The sequence below is a fragment of the Marmota monax genome, unplaced genomic scaffold (genome assembly GCF_021218885.2).
Source record: "Marmota monax isolate L192 unplaced genomic scaffold, Marmota_monax_Labrador192_F-V1.1 WCK01_AAM20220418_F8-fsc00010, whole genome shotgun sequence".
Classification (NCBI taxonomy): domain Eukaryota; kingdom Metazoa; phylum Chordata; class Mammalia; order Rodentia; family Sciuridae; genus Marmota; species Marmota monax.
The window spans coordinates 23,720,041-23,736,705 of record NW_026692321.1 but is presented as its reverse complement, the minus strand read 5'-3'; the positions used below and the strand labels follow the sequence as shown (position 1 = coordinate 23,736,705).

At 35.4% G+C, this 16,665-nt stretch overlaps 1 protein-coding gene across 12 annotated transcripts in view; it reads right to left on the bottom strand.

Moving 5' to 3' along the window:
- Nucleotides 1–16,665, bottom strand: part of Birc6 (baculoviral IAP repeat containing 6) — a 218,668-nt gene that overhangs the window by 147,987 nt on the left and 54,016 nt on the right. For all 12 annotated transcript variants that reach the window (XR_006851216.2, XM_046441601.2, XM_046441604.2 and 9 more), the window contains exons 11-13: nt 4,512–4,661; nt 1,649–1,874; nt 38–198 (exon numbers count right to left, since the gene is read on the bottom strand). Coding sequence is in view for 11 of the 12 variants with exons in the window: in XM_046441601.2 (XP_046297557.1) it covers nt 38–198; nt 1,649–1,874; nt 4,512–4,661 (537 nt within the window). In the remaining variant the exon portion in view is untranslated. The remainder of the gene's footprint in view (nt 1–37; nt 199–1,648; nt 1,875–4,511; nt 4,662–16,665) is intronic.

The following is a 16,665-nucleotide window of genomic DNA, read 5'->3' as shown; positions in this document are numbered from 1 at the left end:
ATAAAATATTCAAAGATTAATTTTGATCTATTCTTACCATTGACTTTCCCTAAGCCTGGAGCTTTATTCTTCAGCAATGTCACTTGTATTTGTGGAATATTGGTGATGTTTGAGTTCAAAACAAATTTGAAGTCCACATGTCCAACCATACAGGCTTTAGGTAGAACCAATTCAAATACATGTTCATCCCAGCTGTTGCTGTCAAATAAGAGGTGAAACTTAAATATTGCAAAAATCGTTCATTAGACATAACCATATTATCATTAATATCACCTTTCCTACTTTCTGGGTTTGTACATTCCAACAAAACACATTTCTCCCAAAGGAGAGGTTAAATTTAGGGCAAAGAATGATATTTCCTTAGGAATCTACTACACCTGCCTTAAGATGTGTACATACCAATAGACCCTTGGTTCCTCAAAAGTGTGGATTACCAAGTATCAGAATTATCTGCAAATTCCTGGGCCCATCCTAGATCTACCGTAGGGTCCCAGAATCTTCCTTTTAAAACAAGAACTTATTGAATACATCCATTCTCTGCTTTTAAATTCTTCTCTCTCACATCAGATGCCCAATATATTATTAAATTCTATTCCCTCTAATTCTGAATTATAAAGAGAATCCATTCACTCTATTCTTTGCCATCATGGTCCAAGCTATCATTAGTAGTTCACCCAGATTACCACAATAGTGATTCTATCACTGCCACACCAATATCACAAGCACTACCACCTATAATCTACCCTCAACACAACAGTCACCTTCCAAACCACAAATTATATCACATCTCTCCTGTACTCAAAACTAACACATATCTCATGAAGCATAAGTCTGAACTCATTTCCTACCATTCTCCACTATATCCATTCCACTTCAACAACAATGGTTTTCTTCCCCTTCCTAGAACTTATAAAATATACTCCTCAGGGTCTTTGTACTTACTATTGCCTGAATTAGTATTTCCACAGAGGGCTTTCTCAGGCCCCTTGTATAAAAATGTCATGCAAATTTTCCTTTTCACTCTTTCTCTAAATTCATATACATGTGTTTACCCAAAAACTCTTCAATCACCATACACCATTTTAACATTCTTCAATCTTTTTCATAAAAGCTTTACCCTAAGCCTGTTTACTGTTTGTCTATGCTCACTAGAATGTAAATTCCATAAGCACCATATTACTAAAACCTGTAAGAGTACATGCTTTTATAAAAGAATATTTTATAAAATAACAAATATTTTAAATATTTGTTAAATACATTTGTGGGCTACATGAACAAATTAATAGCAAATGGTACCTTACTCTTATTATTTTATTCTATAAGAACAAGAACACAGCAATTTCCAAACTGAAGATGACAAATGGAAGGCATAAAGTTATTAATACGCAAAAGTTTACAAAAAGAATATTATTAGGAATTTCAGGTTGTCTTTAACAAATATATAAAATGGTCTTAAAATTAAATCTTGGAGCACACCTGTAATCCCAGTGACTTGGGACACTGGGGCAGAAGGATCACAAGCTCCAGGACAACCTCAGCAACTTAGCAAAGCCCTAAACAACCTAGCAAGACCCTGTCTCAAAATAAAAACTTTTTTAAAAGGTTGGCAATGCTCCCCCATTTCTTATCTTCGTAAGAAATATTTTACCTGTCAGTCTGTAATTTCCAAGTTCTAGTATGCTGAGCAGCATCTCCATGGTGCTGCTGATGCAAATGTTGAGGATGCCTCCTTTGCTGCTGTTCTTGCTGAACTTCTACCCAGCATGGAGGAACAGTAGCCGAAAACCGTGGAGTCAAAGTCTCAAAGCGGGTTAGTTCAACTAGAGAAGTCAATATTTCAACGGTGAATGGCTGGTCCACCAACAAATCAACTCCTTAACATTAGTGAATGAAATAAGGAGGGAAAAAAAGATAAAATTTTAATTTATGTTTTCTGTCTAATCAACCACAACACTCACTACCAAATATCCTGAAGATTTAATAAAGAGAATCCATTCACTCTAATGAAAGTAACAAGTACTGACTAAATACCAGCACAAAAGAAAAGCCTATCTTGAATAAGTTTAAATTATAGACAGAAGAGTCACTTTTGGAGAAACTCAAAAACAACCTATTAGAAGATGATGTACTGACTTTTGACTAACCCTAAGAATATAAGGGCAACAAAAGCAGTAAGAGGCAGTTTACATGCAAACCAGTTTACATCAGGTCAACTATTAACTTTCACAACTTGTATTTATACAATAAAATGCCCTTTTGTAATGAACATTTTTTTAAAATAGTCGAAAGCTATTCTGATAGCAAATAAATGTGTACACATTAACAAACAATATTTTTGCACCTTTATAGTATTTTATAGATATGCCATTGATAAAAGAGTAACAACCTACTTTACACAGATTAGTTTTCTTTTACAAATACATTATTCACATATGTTAAGTGTCTAACATTAGTCAAAGCTGAGGAGCTATTGCTCCTATTCTATTTAACACAAATAAGTTTTAAAAGGCTAAATAGGACATCTTGCAGACTCAGAATATTGTCACAAAGAAAATGATACTAAGTTCTATAAAATTATCACAAGCCTACTTCAAACTACATCTTTTTCTCAACTATCATATCTGATTTAACTCATATTAAATAATTGTTTGTAAACATTACCACCATGATTTCATTGTCATTTGTTAATAAAATAAACTAATTTAGGGATGAGGATGTAGCTCAGTGGTATAGTGCCTGCCTAGCATGTACAAGGCAATGGATTCAACCCCTAGAACAAAAATAAATAAATAAAAACATAATAAAATAACCTGATTCATCTTTTCTCTACTAAAAAGTACTTTATGTATTTTATATGAAAACTCTGCTCCATTCTACCAATAACTTAGAAAACACAAAACCATTCAATGTGTTAAATTTTTATACATGGTTGTCTAGTTAGCCAAGACAAAGTCTTAATTAACTACAAATCAGCATATCTCAACTGGGGAATGATTTTGCCTACAATCACCTGAAAATATTAGACTGTATTGATGGGGACAGATGTGTGTGCTACTGGACTCTAGCACAAGACAGTCTAACTATAAACAAGAATTTTTGTTCCAAAAGGTCATTTACATGGCCAGGTGTGGGTGGTGCACGCCTGTAATCCCAACAGTTTGGGAGTCTGAGACAAGAAGACGGGGATATGGCTCAGTGGTCGAGTTCCCCTAAGTTAAAGCCCAGGTACCCCCCCACCAAAAAAGAGGTCAGTTATGTTAAGCTTTATACCATATAGTGAAGACTGCCATATGTTGCTGTAGTAATCCCTAAAAGTTAACACATATGGGTAGCAGCCACTCAACATTTGATTTTGGTGGAAGAAAGAATACCAAGTGCCTAAAATTAAGTGTCCATGAAGATCACATACGAACTTTAGGAAATACTTGTTTTTGGAAAATGTCTGAGTTTAAACATATTTTTCATTAAAGATGTACTAAACTTTTTTAAATGCTAGGTTAAGAGGATAAGATGGTAGTAACTGTTAAGAGTAAAATATAGCAGCAGTAAGGAAGCACAAAACAACTGGAGGTGTAAAGAGTAGGTCTAAGAAAGCTTAGTAAAAAAGTTGCAAGTACTGATCAGTAGTAGAGTGCTTGCCCACATATATAAAGTGAGTCTGATCCCAGCACCAGCCAAAAGAGAACATACAAAATATTCACAGGCTTACTGCAACATGTGGAAACTATGAAACTAAATTACATACTTTAAAAATCATGAAGTTTATTGTACCTGGAGACTGAGAAACAATCTGCAGTTATTTCCAAAAGTCCAAAAATCAAATAATTATTTTTAAGCCAGGATTAACATATTATCTTTATTTCTTTGGAAAAATAGTTCTGGGGGGGGGGGGCAGTTTAGAACATGGGCAGAAACAAAAAAGCAAAACAACAAAACACACAGTTGGAGATTCAGGATAGGGCAATGTGGAAGTAAATATAATACCTCAGTGAAAATATGTCTTTCAGGCTTTTCAATTCCGGTAGTAATATTAAGAATATTAACCAGTCCACTGAGTTTATACCTACTTAATGAGCTCACTTTCATGTCTTTTTTCCTCCCCAATTAGACTAAAAAACTCCCTTAATAGCAGAAATAATGTTAACCCTTAGTCAACCTCACCAATATTTAGAACCATTTCTTCCTTTAACATTTTATAGTATCTTCCAACTACTAGAGAAATAATGATAAATAATATACAATAACAGAATCAAATGTATGAAATATGATATGTCAAGAGCTTTGTAATGTTTTGAACAACTAATAACAAATATATATATATATATATATATATATATATAAAATAACAAGTCTGGCAAAAGAATGTGAACAAGTAAATGGACTTCCTTTACAAAGCAATCGAACTGACTATAAAGACTGAAACAATGCTTAAAATTATGTAAGTCTCAGAAAAATTAACAACATAAGAATTTTCAGTTGAAAAAAAATCATTTAAAATATTAATGTCCCACCTGAAATACCAGGACTTGAAGGATTTGATAAAGGTTTGGAACCTTCTAAAGATGGTTCTATTCCCTTTGAAAGAGATCCATCCACTAGAATATCAGCTTCATCAATATCATCACAGGTTCCTCCAATTTGGAGAAAATGAAGCTCACCACCTACAATTTAGGAAAATCACACCAACACAGATACACAGAAGATGAACAAATATTCACATGCAATGCCATTATTTTAAATTATTATTTATTTTAATGTCAATCCAGAGCAGATAAGGAAGGCTATCAAAATGATTTAAAATTTGAAAATTTAATTGCCAAGGAATTACAAATTAAGACAATTGTAATGAAGAAAATAAGAAATATATAAACATGTGAAAATAGGTATTTATCTACTATTTACTAAGTGGAAGACACTACAAGTGCTTTAATTACTGGATCTTCACAAAAAAGACAGAGACTATACTACAACCATTTGCAGATGAGGAAAAGGATATACCAGCTATATTGGGACCCACAGTCCAATTGCTCAATCCCAGCAATATAAAAGTGAATAAATATTCTTAATGACAATAAAATGAAAACGGATTAAATTTCTAGCTTTCATATTTTTGTCAGAAAAATAAGTGACAGCAAACTAATATTTAAGACAATTTTTAAAAATTAATACATGTACTCTAAAGAATATTAATTCATAATTATACATGTAGCATTATTTATCAAAAATTAATGTGGAGGGGCCGGGGTTGTGGCTCAGTGGTAGAGTGCTTGCCTAGCATACATGAGGTACTGCATTCAATCCTCATGGCCACATAAAAATAAAAATATTGTGTCAACCTAAAACTAAAAAATAAATATTTTAAAAAAATTAATGTGGAGACATTTCCAGATAACAGACTCACAAGGATTGTTAGCAAACTTGTTTTATAATGAATACCAAAGAAAGTCCTTCAAGAAAATAAGCAACACCAAATTTAAAAGGGGTGGGAGGGATCCAGAAATGGTAGGTAGATGAATATAATAAATATTTTTCTTTTATCAACATTTTTAAAAGATAAAGATTATACAAAATAATTATGTAACACTTGGGGGGTTATTACATGTCTAAGGAGATTAAAGTGACATTTCTATTTATTTTACTAGAATTAAGTTACTATTCTATGAAGTAGACTATGATAATCTGAATCACTAAAAATTAAAAAAAAAAAAAACGTGAAAGAAAAAAACAATATGGGAACAGTGATTACAGGTCAAATAGCAGAACAGGAAGTTTCAAAGGCCCATCCCTCCATCAAAACAACCACTGAACTAGAAAATGTAACCAAAAACAACTATTTCCCAACTCTGGAACACAACACTTAATGACAACCAGAGGATTGGTTGATGAACGAACAGACTAATCTCCAGTAAGAGTGACCCACACTAATTGCTCTCATTCCCCATTTCTCTGCCTATGGCAACAATGGAGCTAACAACCAGTTAGTTATTCCATTCCAACATCCCTGGAATGGAATAGCTAACTGGCTGGTGGCAAGGCAGGCAACAGGGACCTCCTCCTCCATAAATTTGAAGTTATGTATTTTGGTTGGTCTGGGGCAAGCTCTTTTCTTGATTTTTGCCTTCTCAGGCTGGAGCCACTTCCCCAAGCAATATCTACAGAAGATTCAAAAGAGACAAAATTATTTTTGAAGGGTACTGGCTAAAGTGTTGTATTTTATCATGTTGATTTTTAACCACAAATTTCAGGAGAACATAGATAATTATATTCCATGACCCAAGATTCTACTAAGAATATACTATAGGAAGCCTCTTTTACATATGAGCACCAGGAAACTATAAGATGTTTATAGCAGCAAGGCTCTTAATAGCAGAAAAACTGGAAATAACCCAGATGTCCACAGACAGGAAAACAGATAAATTATTAGCGGATGTTTTGCATAATGGAGTACAATGCAAAAGTGAAAAATAAACGATGTATAGGACATGCAATAAGCTTCAAAACAGCATATGAGAAGGGCAAAGGTCCCCAAACCTACATAGTTTGATGCCATTTTTATAAAGAACAAAAAAAAAATCAATAGTATGTTATTGAAGCATTTACTTATGAAGTATAAAATAAGTTTTCTTTTTTTTTGCAGGGGGTGGGGGGACTGGAGATTGAACTTAGGGGACACTTAACCACTGAGCCACATCCCCAGCTCTATTCTGCATTTTATTTAGAGACAGGGTCTCACTGAGCTGCTTAGCACTGCGCTTTGTTAAGTCTGGCTTTGAACTCACAATCCTCCTGTCTCAGCCTCCCGAGCCACTGGGATTACAGGTGTGTACCACCACACCCAGTATAAGACGTTTTCTTTTGAAAAGTTAAGATACAGAAAATACTCTGAAGTAATAATTATCTCTAGAGCCAGGCACAGTGGCTCAGGAGGCTGAGACAGGGAGATCATGAGGTCAAAGCCAGCCTCAGCAACTTAGTGAGGTCCTAAGTAATTCAGTGAGACCCTTTCTCTAAATAAAATACAAAAAAGAACTGGGGGTGTGGTTCAGTGCCCCTGAGTTCAATCCTTGCTACCCCACCCCTAAAAAAAAAACTCTGTGAAAAGGGCAGAATTCAGGAGAGAAGGAAGGACATATCAAGAGGTGCAAGATACCTATCCTATGGTATTCTTGATTTGACAATAGATGTCTGGACGTTCCTAATGAATTGTTCTTACATAAATATTAAAGACATCAGCAGGGAACGGTGGCATAAATCTGTAATCCCAGTGACTCAGGAGTCTAAAATAAAACCACAAGTTCTAGGCCAGCCTTAACTCAGGGAGACCCTCAGCAACTTAGAAAGACTGTCTCAAAATAAGAGACTGAGGATGTAACTCAGTGGCAAAGCAGCCCTGGGTTCAATCCCTAGTAGCAAAGGCAAAAAGGGCAGGGGGAGTGCTGGGGATATAGTTTGGTGCAAAGCACCCCTAGGTTCTAACCCCAGTACAGGAAAGGGGGCGGGGGGAAATCAATTGAGGAATGAAAATTCAGTGAAGTAATAAAAAAGTAATAACAGTATTAAACAAATCTAAAAACCAAAAAAGCAGTTATAAATGTAAACAGGAATCATATCAGGTATAAACTGACTCAAATTTAATAGGCAAAGATGATCCAACTGTGTCAAAAAAAAACTCACTATATGCTGAATTTAAGAGATCACATTTAGATTTAAAAATTCTCAAATTTGTTGAAAATAAAGGTGTGGAAAAGATAGATGATGCAAGCAGTAGCCATCAGAGAGAATTCAATATAAAATCAAGAAGATTTTAACAATTCTATCAACAATACATTTATACAAGTGAAATTTATATAACACAACCCAATCAGTATATAATAAACAATCTCTTCAAGTGCACTCAGAACATTAGCCAAGAAAAGATTACATGTTGGGCCATAGAAAAGGTGTCAGTATGTTTTAAAACACTGATATCATATAATTTATGTACTCTGATCGCAATGAAATTAACATCCAGAGCGGAAAAAAAAATTGGAGAAATCTCAAATATTTGGAAACTAAACAAAACACTTCTAAATGACCCATAGGCCTAACAAGAAATCACAAGGAAAATTAGAACAGGTTTTGAGCTAAAATAAAAAAGAAACAGGGCTGGGGTTGTGGCTCAGCAGCAGAGCGCTCGCCTGGCACGGGGGAGGCCCTGGGTTCGATCCCCAGCACCACATAAAAATAAATAAAGATATTGTGTCCAACTACAACTAAAAAATAAATAAAAATTAAAAATTAAAAAATAAAAGAGAAACACACATATCAAAATTTAGGGAATATAGCTAAAATAGTGCTTCCAAGAACATCTATAGTTTCAAAATGCCTGTTATAAAAGAAGGCTGAAACTAATAATCCAAGTTTATACCTTAAAGAAACTGAAGATCAAAATAAACCCCAAAGCAAGGAGAATGAAGGAAATAAGAAGCATTATAGTGATAATGAGTTAAAAGAAAAATAGAAAAACAAAGGGGAAAAAAGTCTTTTAACCAGAAGATGGTTGGTTTAAAAAAAAAAAAAATCAGTAAAACTAATAAACTTCTAGCCAAACTGACAATGAAAAAGGAAAGCCCTGACATCAATCAAGAGTCCACAGATATTAAAAAGATTATAGGAAATATTTTAAGACTCTTTATGCTAGAATTTGATAACTTAAATGAAACTGCCATACTACCATAGCTCACTAAAGAAGAAGGAGAGATCCTAAATAATTATCTATAAAATAAATGGAATTTGAGGTAAAAAATCTTCCCCCCTGCAAAGTCTTCAGGCCCAAGGACTTCAGTGGTGAGTTCTACCAAATGTAAAGAATCTTGACCACAAAATTGGAGATAGAGAATACTTCCCAATTCATTGTATCTGGCAATTAATTACTCTGACACCAAAAGCAAAAAAGTTTATAAGAAACAAAAACAGAGCTGGGGATACAGCTCAGTGATAGAGCCCTTATCTAGCATCTGCAAAATCCCCGGTTCAATCCTCAGATTGGAGGGGAGGGGAGAGAAATTATAAGGCCATATCTTTCATGAACAGAGATGGGAAAAAAAATAGTGGGGACCTGCAGCATTGGGAGGAGGGAGGATGTTCCCCATGTTTACCAATAAACTGAATCAAATAATATACAAGAGCTAATGCATTATGACAAAATATTCCAGGATTACGAAGTTGTTTTAGCATTCCAAAACCAATGGATCAACATAATTCACTATATTAAACTAAGGAGAAAAACTCTGTGACTATCCCAACAGATGCCAACAAATATTTGACAAAATACAGTATCCATTCCTAATGGAAACTCTCAAAAACTCAAAAGTAAAAGGCAAGAAGAATGATTTTCTCCTAAAACCAGCAGAAAAACAAGTATGTGAGTATATAAACCAATAATCTCAGAAAGTAGGATTATTAAGGATAAAGCAATTTGAACTTCTCCTTATAAATATAAGTGCATGTATATAAGTTTTAAGTTGCTGGGATCAAATTCAATGTCGTCAATTTCCCTTTTAATTGTGAGCTTTTAAAAAAAAATGGTTTTTTTTAAACATTAACTAAGCTAGGTACCATATCTACATCCTCACCCTTGTATGGCACTGATCTTAGCCCTACCTTCAGTTCTTCAGTTTGTATATTCTATTTCCAAATTTTAATCAAAGAGCTTTATCTAATCTATTTTTAGTATATTATTAACCCTACATAAAATTAATCTAAAACATTTATTTATTGCAGATTAAGTTTTATGGAAAAAATATATTTTGTCCTATTTTGAAAATACTCAGAAGACAGTGCCACATCCATGTGCATCACAGTATAATATACTTTTTTAAAAAATCATATATGTGGGCTGGAGATGTGGCTCAAGCGGTAGCGTTCTCGCCTGGCATGCGTGGGGCGCTGGGTTCGATCCTCAGCACAACATAAAAATAAAGATGTTGTGTCCACGGAAAACTGAAAATAAATATTTAAAAAAATTCTCTTTTAAAAAAAAATCATATATGTTCTTAAGGTATGCCATTGCATACATTTTAAGACATCAACTTTTCCTTACTCTTTATTGTTATTAATCTCATTCTTTAAAATGCACCTTCAGGGTCTGGGGTTGTGGCTCAGTGGTAGCGCACTTGCCTAAGCATGCACTGGGTTCAATTCTCAGCATCATATACAAATAAATAAAGGCCCATCAACAACTAAAAAATATTTTTAAAAAATAAATAAATAAAATGCACCTTCAATAGTCAACACTTGAAGAACTGGGAGATAATGTTCAAAGTGGTTCATTTCTTGGGATTTTTCTAGGTCTTTAAATGCATCTAGATACACTATCAGCAGGGAAGATCAAGATGGCATCTAAGATCCTCTGGCTAACTCTCCCCACAAACACATCCAGATGAATAGCCAGCAAAGGAGCTAAGGGTGAGAGACCATAGTGCCTGCCTTTTTTTTTTTTTTTGGTACTGGGGATTGAACTCAGGGGCACTTGACCACTGAGGCACATCCCCAGCCATGTTTTGTATGTTTTTATTTAGAGACAGGGTCTCCCTGAATTGCTCAGCACCTTACCTTTTGCTGAGGCTGGCTTTGATCCTCCTGCCTCAGCCTCCCCATAGTGCTTGATTTTTTTTAAGTTGGACACAACATCTTTATTCTATTTATTTATTTATTTTTATATGGTGCTGAGGATCAAACCCAGAGGCTTGCACATGCTAGGCAAGCGCTCTACCACAACCCCAGCCCTAGTGTTTGATTTTTATAGAACAAAATAAAAGATCACTGAAGAAGGCAGCAAGAAAAGTTGCCTGATTCACCTTCATGCAGCCCAGTGTACAGAGAGGTGCTTCCCACTTAGAAGAGGAGTGGAACCCAGTGCTGCTAGGAAATCCCCACAACCCCTAATGCAAGGCCAATCCCCATCAACTGAGCTTCTGAAACAGTACTCTCTCCCATCCTAAGGCAGCAGAATAGGCAGCGGGGGAGGAAAGCATGACAGCTAGCATGTGGCTTTGATTCAGGGCCAAGTACCAGGCCTGATGTCAAGAGAACACGCACCCATTAGACACTGAAGGCCCTGTAATGCAGTCCATAACTTATAGAAAGAGCCTCTAGACTATCTCCCACACCAGATGGAGACCTGGATGCCTATGGGCAGATCTGAATTTTGGTTGCAACAGTTCCAGCTTTGGAGTGGGCTTGGGGAACATCCTCCCTCCTCCCAATGCTGCAGGTCCCCATTATTATTAAACTCAGGTGTTACCCAGTTTAGCACCAGCTTTAATGGCCAAGGGACAGTCTCCACACCTATCCACCAACCTCAGGAAGCATGGCTTTTGCTAAGTCAGTGCTTGCATTAGGGGCTATAGAACTGCCCCAGCACTTTGGAGAGACTTGTGCTTTAGCTTGTAGCATGGGTCTCAGCATACCAGACTCTGCTGGTGCTTGTGGCTTTGAGACTCAGGCATAAACCAGCTTAGCATCAGCTAAGACAGCCAAAGATGTGCCTTCACCAACACTACCCTAACCCTTAGCAGTAGAGCATGTTACAGGATCCAATACACTGAGGGTAGAATAGGATAGTATATACCAGACTTTGCCCCTGGAGCTTACTGCTAGGCTATAAAATCAAACATTGGTCAGATCCTAAGAGACTCCATCTGTAGTACAGCCTATGGAAGGAGCCTCTCAAACAGTCTGACTGCCAGAAGAACACACATGGCCCCAGTCAACCGAATTTCTATACTGGATAGTAACGCCTATGGCTAGAGGCAACAGTGTTCTTGGACCACAAGTCCACCTCAGTAATAAGCAGTCAATAGAAGTGCTGTCTTGGTCCTAACAAAGTGTTTTGCTGGTCTTGGTGGGCTGGGAGATCAGGGTTTGAAGCAGATTGGCAGTTTGGGTGGCCACTGGTGCCACAAAGAAGCCTTGGTCTGGCTCATCCACAGTAGTTGCCCATAGCCAGAATCCCACAATATCTGACCACAGGTCAATGACTAGAAATAAGTCAGTTGGGCCTATGAAGGCCCCAGGAAGGAACTGTGGGAATAGATCAAGGCACTTTCCTGTTTCTTTCTGAACAATACACCAACAGAGTATTCAGAACAAACCTGGGCTTGGATTGCTTTGCACAACCAAAACAGTGACAAGCCACCAACAGCAAACTTTTGGCAAATGTGGACCTGGGTCACTGTCTATTACTAACTCAGTAGAAGGGACAACAGGCTCAGAGAAAATAAGCAGCATACTAAGAATATCTAGAAAAAAGGTCTGGGAAATGTAGCTTAGTGGTAAAGCACTAACTAGCCTAGCATGCACAAAATCTGGGTTCAATCCCAGAGCTACAAAAAAGACCAAAATAAATTTGGAAAGACGGGCACAAATGAAGTCAGACTAAGGAGACTGGAAAATATGCCCAAATGACATAAAAAGCATCAAGATTGTTCAGGAAACTATGATCTCCCTGCTACTCAAGATAAAGTGCCAGAAACTGACTAGACAGATAAAAAGTATCAAGATTATTCAGGAAACTATGACCTCCCTGCTACTCAAGGTGCCAGAAACTGACCAGACAGTAATCAGTATAGGAACACTCTCAGAATTCTTTTTAATTTTATTTTTTAGTTGTAGTTGGACACAATATTTTTATTTATTTATTTTTATGTGGTGCTGGGGAACGAACCCAGGACCTCACCAGTGCTAGGCAAGCGCTCTACCACTGAGCCACAACCCGAGCCCAACACTCAGAGAATTTATAACAACTGTTATAAATAACCTCAATAAGCTTGAAGAAAACAATTCGATACTCAGAAAAAAACTTAAAATTTTTAAAAATCAGAAATTTGATCTAAAAAATACATTAAGTGTAATTTAAAACATGATTGAGGGTATTAACAGTAGGATAAATAAAACAGAAGAAAGAATTGGTGGAGTCAAAAAAAGACTATTTGAAAACACACAGGAGAAAAAACAAAGAATGAAGAGGAATGAGCAAAGTTTATGGGAACTATGGAATAGTAAAAAAAAGAACAAAAAGTAGGGTAATAGTAGTTGAGAATGCCAAGAGGGAAGAAAACTTATTCACAGAAGTTTTGGGTTGTTTTGTTTGTTTGTCCAGTAAAGTCAAAGGCCACCAGTCAAATTTAACTCAACCAAGTCTACCCCAATACATCTTATTATCAAGCTCTTACACTGAAGGATAAAGATTCTCAAAGATACAAGAGAAAAGAAATAACATATAGGGATGCCCCAATTAAACTGAAAACCAACTTCTCAGCAGAACCATTACAAGCTAGAAAAGAGTACCGTAAGGATTTCACGGTACTCAAGGAAAAAAACAGACAATTGAAAATACTGTACCCAGCAAAGTTAACCCTAAAAATGAAGGAAGGATAAACACTTTCCCAAACAAAAGCTGAGAAAATAATATGTCCACCATACCCTGTTATATGAGAAACACTAAAGGAAGTTGTACAAACTGAAAGAGACATTAATAAGAAGAAAACATAGGAAGGCATAGGAAAACTTACTGGTAAGAGTAATTATATGAATTCAGAATGCTCTAATATTGTAAACATGGTGCAAAAACCACTTAGATTTAGTATAAAGACTTAAAGAATTTAAAATAGCAACATTAAATGTTAAGCAGTTAGGCAAAATAAAAACAGGTAAAATGGGATACCAAAAATTCAAAATGTGGGAAAGAACAGAATGCAAGTGGAGAGATTTCTTATATGTTCTTATTCTTTTATTTCTGTTCTTACCCTTATGATTATCTTAAAAGTTCATTAAAAGATGGTTTTGGTAAGCCTGATGGTAATGAAAAAGCCAAAATCTATAATATACAAACCAAGAATAATGAAGGAAATAAAACATGGGCTGGAGCTGGAGCTCAGTGCTAAGAGTGCTTATTTGGCATGTGTGAGGCACTGGGTTCCATTCTTAGCACCACATAAAAATTAAAAAACTACAAATTATTGTAGATGGACAACTACCAAAAAAATTAAAAATAAAGGCTGGTGATATAGCTCAGTTGGTGCTTCCCTCATATGCACAAGGCCCTGGGTTCGATCTCCAGCACCACCAAATAAATAATTTAAAAATTAAAACAAAACACACTACCTACTAGGGTAATTAACTTAACCACCAAGAAAGACTGTAAGGGAGAAGGAATGAAAGTTCATTCAGTTCTCCAATTAAAAAACAGTGACTGAATGGAATAAAAAAAACCCAAGACTCAACTATATGTTTCTTGCAAGAAACTCACTTCTCCCCTCAAATGAAGTAAAAGAACAGAGTTTAACAAAAGATTCCATGCAAATGGAAGCTAAAAGGAAGGGCCAGCCATACAAACATCAGATAAAATCGATTTTACATCAAAGTAGTAAAACAAGACAAGGAAGATCATTATCTAATGATAAAAGGGTCAATTCAGCAATAGGAATTAGAAATTCTAAATACACATGCATCCAGTATTAGAAAACCCAAAGTAGAGACACAACATACCAACACCTGTGAAATACAACAAAGGTAGTACTAGGAGGAAAACTTTATAGCAACCAATGCCCACATCAGAAAAGTACAAATTAAAAAAAAAAAATTCTACAATGCATCTCAAGGAAAACAAGAACAAGCTAAACTTGAAATTAGAAGAAAAAAAATAATAAAGATCACATTTTGAATTTTTGAAATAATAAATAATAAAGATGGGATTGTGGCTCAGTGGTAGAGCGCTCACCTAGCACATGCAAGGCCCTGGGTCTAATCCTCAGCACCACATAAAAATAAATAAATAAAATAAAGGTATTGTATCCAACTACATCTACATCTTTAATGTTTATCTATCAGTTGAAAACTTTATAAATAATATTCTTAACATTCCCCTATCACATGAAATCCCTTCCTAGAACTTCTATCTGTCCCAACTCCAAGAATACATCAATCTATTTTTTTTTTTTTTTTTTAGTTTTCGGTGGACACAACATCTTTCTTTGTATATGGTGCTGAGGATCGAACCCGGGCCGCACGCATGCCAGGCGAGCGCACTACCACTTGAGCCACATCCCCAGCCCATCAATCTATTTTTAACTGCTATTAAATATTTAAATACTTAATACCTAAATGTTTAAGGCTTAAATGCTATTTCCCTGAGTTGCTTTAAGCATATCTCATCAAATAACTGAAATCATTAAACCCTTCCTCCATTTCTGGAAAACACTCATGTCTTATCTAAGGATGTGCCCTGGGGCCAGAACCCCCCCCCTTCCAAACCTAACTTCCTTTTGGATGATTTATAGTAAGTTATATTGTTTTAACTTTTTAAATCTTTTGAATTAAAAGATTGCAAAGTATTCATGTATCATTCCTTGGCTTTTGTCACACTCTGGCATTAATAATGTATATAGCTTAAAGCACCCTGATGACCGACCCCCAGGTGTGTATCCTGGCTCAGCCATTTTTTAGTTCTGTGGCTTAAGGATAAGTTACTTTACTTCTCTTTCCCTCAGTTTTCTTATCTGCAGAATGGAGACAAAAGAATGTACATACCTCATAAAGTTGGATTTCATAACTAAATGACAAAGGTAAAGTTCTTAGAATAATGAACTGACACATATGTAATCAATTAATTAAAATGTAATCAATAAATTAAAATTACCTGATACCTCAAAATTTAGTAGTTGTTCTGAACTTCTCAACTCTAATTCAAAGTTCTGCATTACTCATTTTTAAATTAACCTAATTAGATTTTAGTATTATTTGAAGACTTTTTTTTCTCCTTGTTATTTCAGTATACATAGTTAAAAAAAAAAGGCAATTGGAACCACAATATTAGCCATTATTCTCCTTAACTAAACTATTGTAATCTATGAGGGAAAGCTCAGGTTAATGTCTACCAGAAGAACAGATAAAAGGTATATGTAGCTCTTCTCAAATCCCAAAACCCTTGGCTGTATATCTTCTGACCCAATACTTCCTACTAAACTATTTGTTATGCCTCATATTGTTAGCAATCCTTTTCAAAAACTGCTATATTGGGCTGGGGATATGACTCAAGCGGTAACACGTTCGCCTGCCATGCGCGGGGGGGTGCTAGGTTCCATCCTCAGCACCACATAAAAATAAAATAAAGATGTTGTGTTCACCGAAAACTGAAAAATATTTAAAGAAAAAAATTCTCTCTTAAAAAAAAAAAAAACTGCTATATTTCCCCAATTTAAAATGTATTTAATGGAAAAAAAAACGGAAAAAATGCATAGGGCTTCAAATGTTTCAAAACTGATTCCCAATCAACCAATATTAGGAGTACATCAGGAAAAAAAAAAGTTTATTTGGCAAAACTCATAATTATTTGCTAAGTATTATTATTTCAGGAGGAAATAAGGACCAATAAATATCTATTCCAAAAGCCTTACATACATTATTTCATTTTACTCTAATAAGCCTGGGAAATAGGCCTTCTTATCCTAGTTTATAAATACATGAAGATTTACTGAATTTAAAATAACTTGTACAAGGTCACAAATTTGAGCAAAGGCAAAGGCTGGTCTAACAGTAAAAACAACAGGCTATTTTCCTGAAGTTAAAGCAGAGAAGATACTTTCCAAGGGATTTATTAACTTATTTATAAACATAATCCTTACC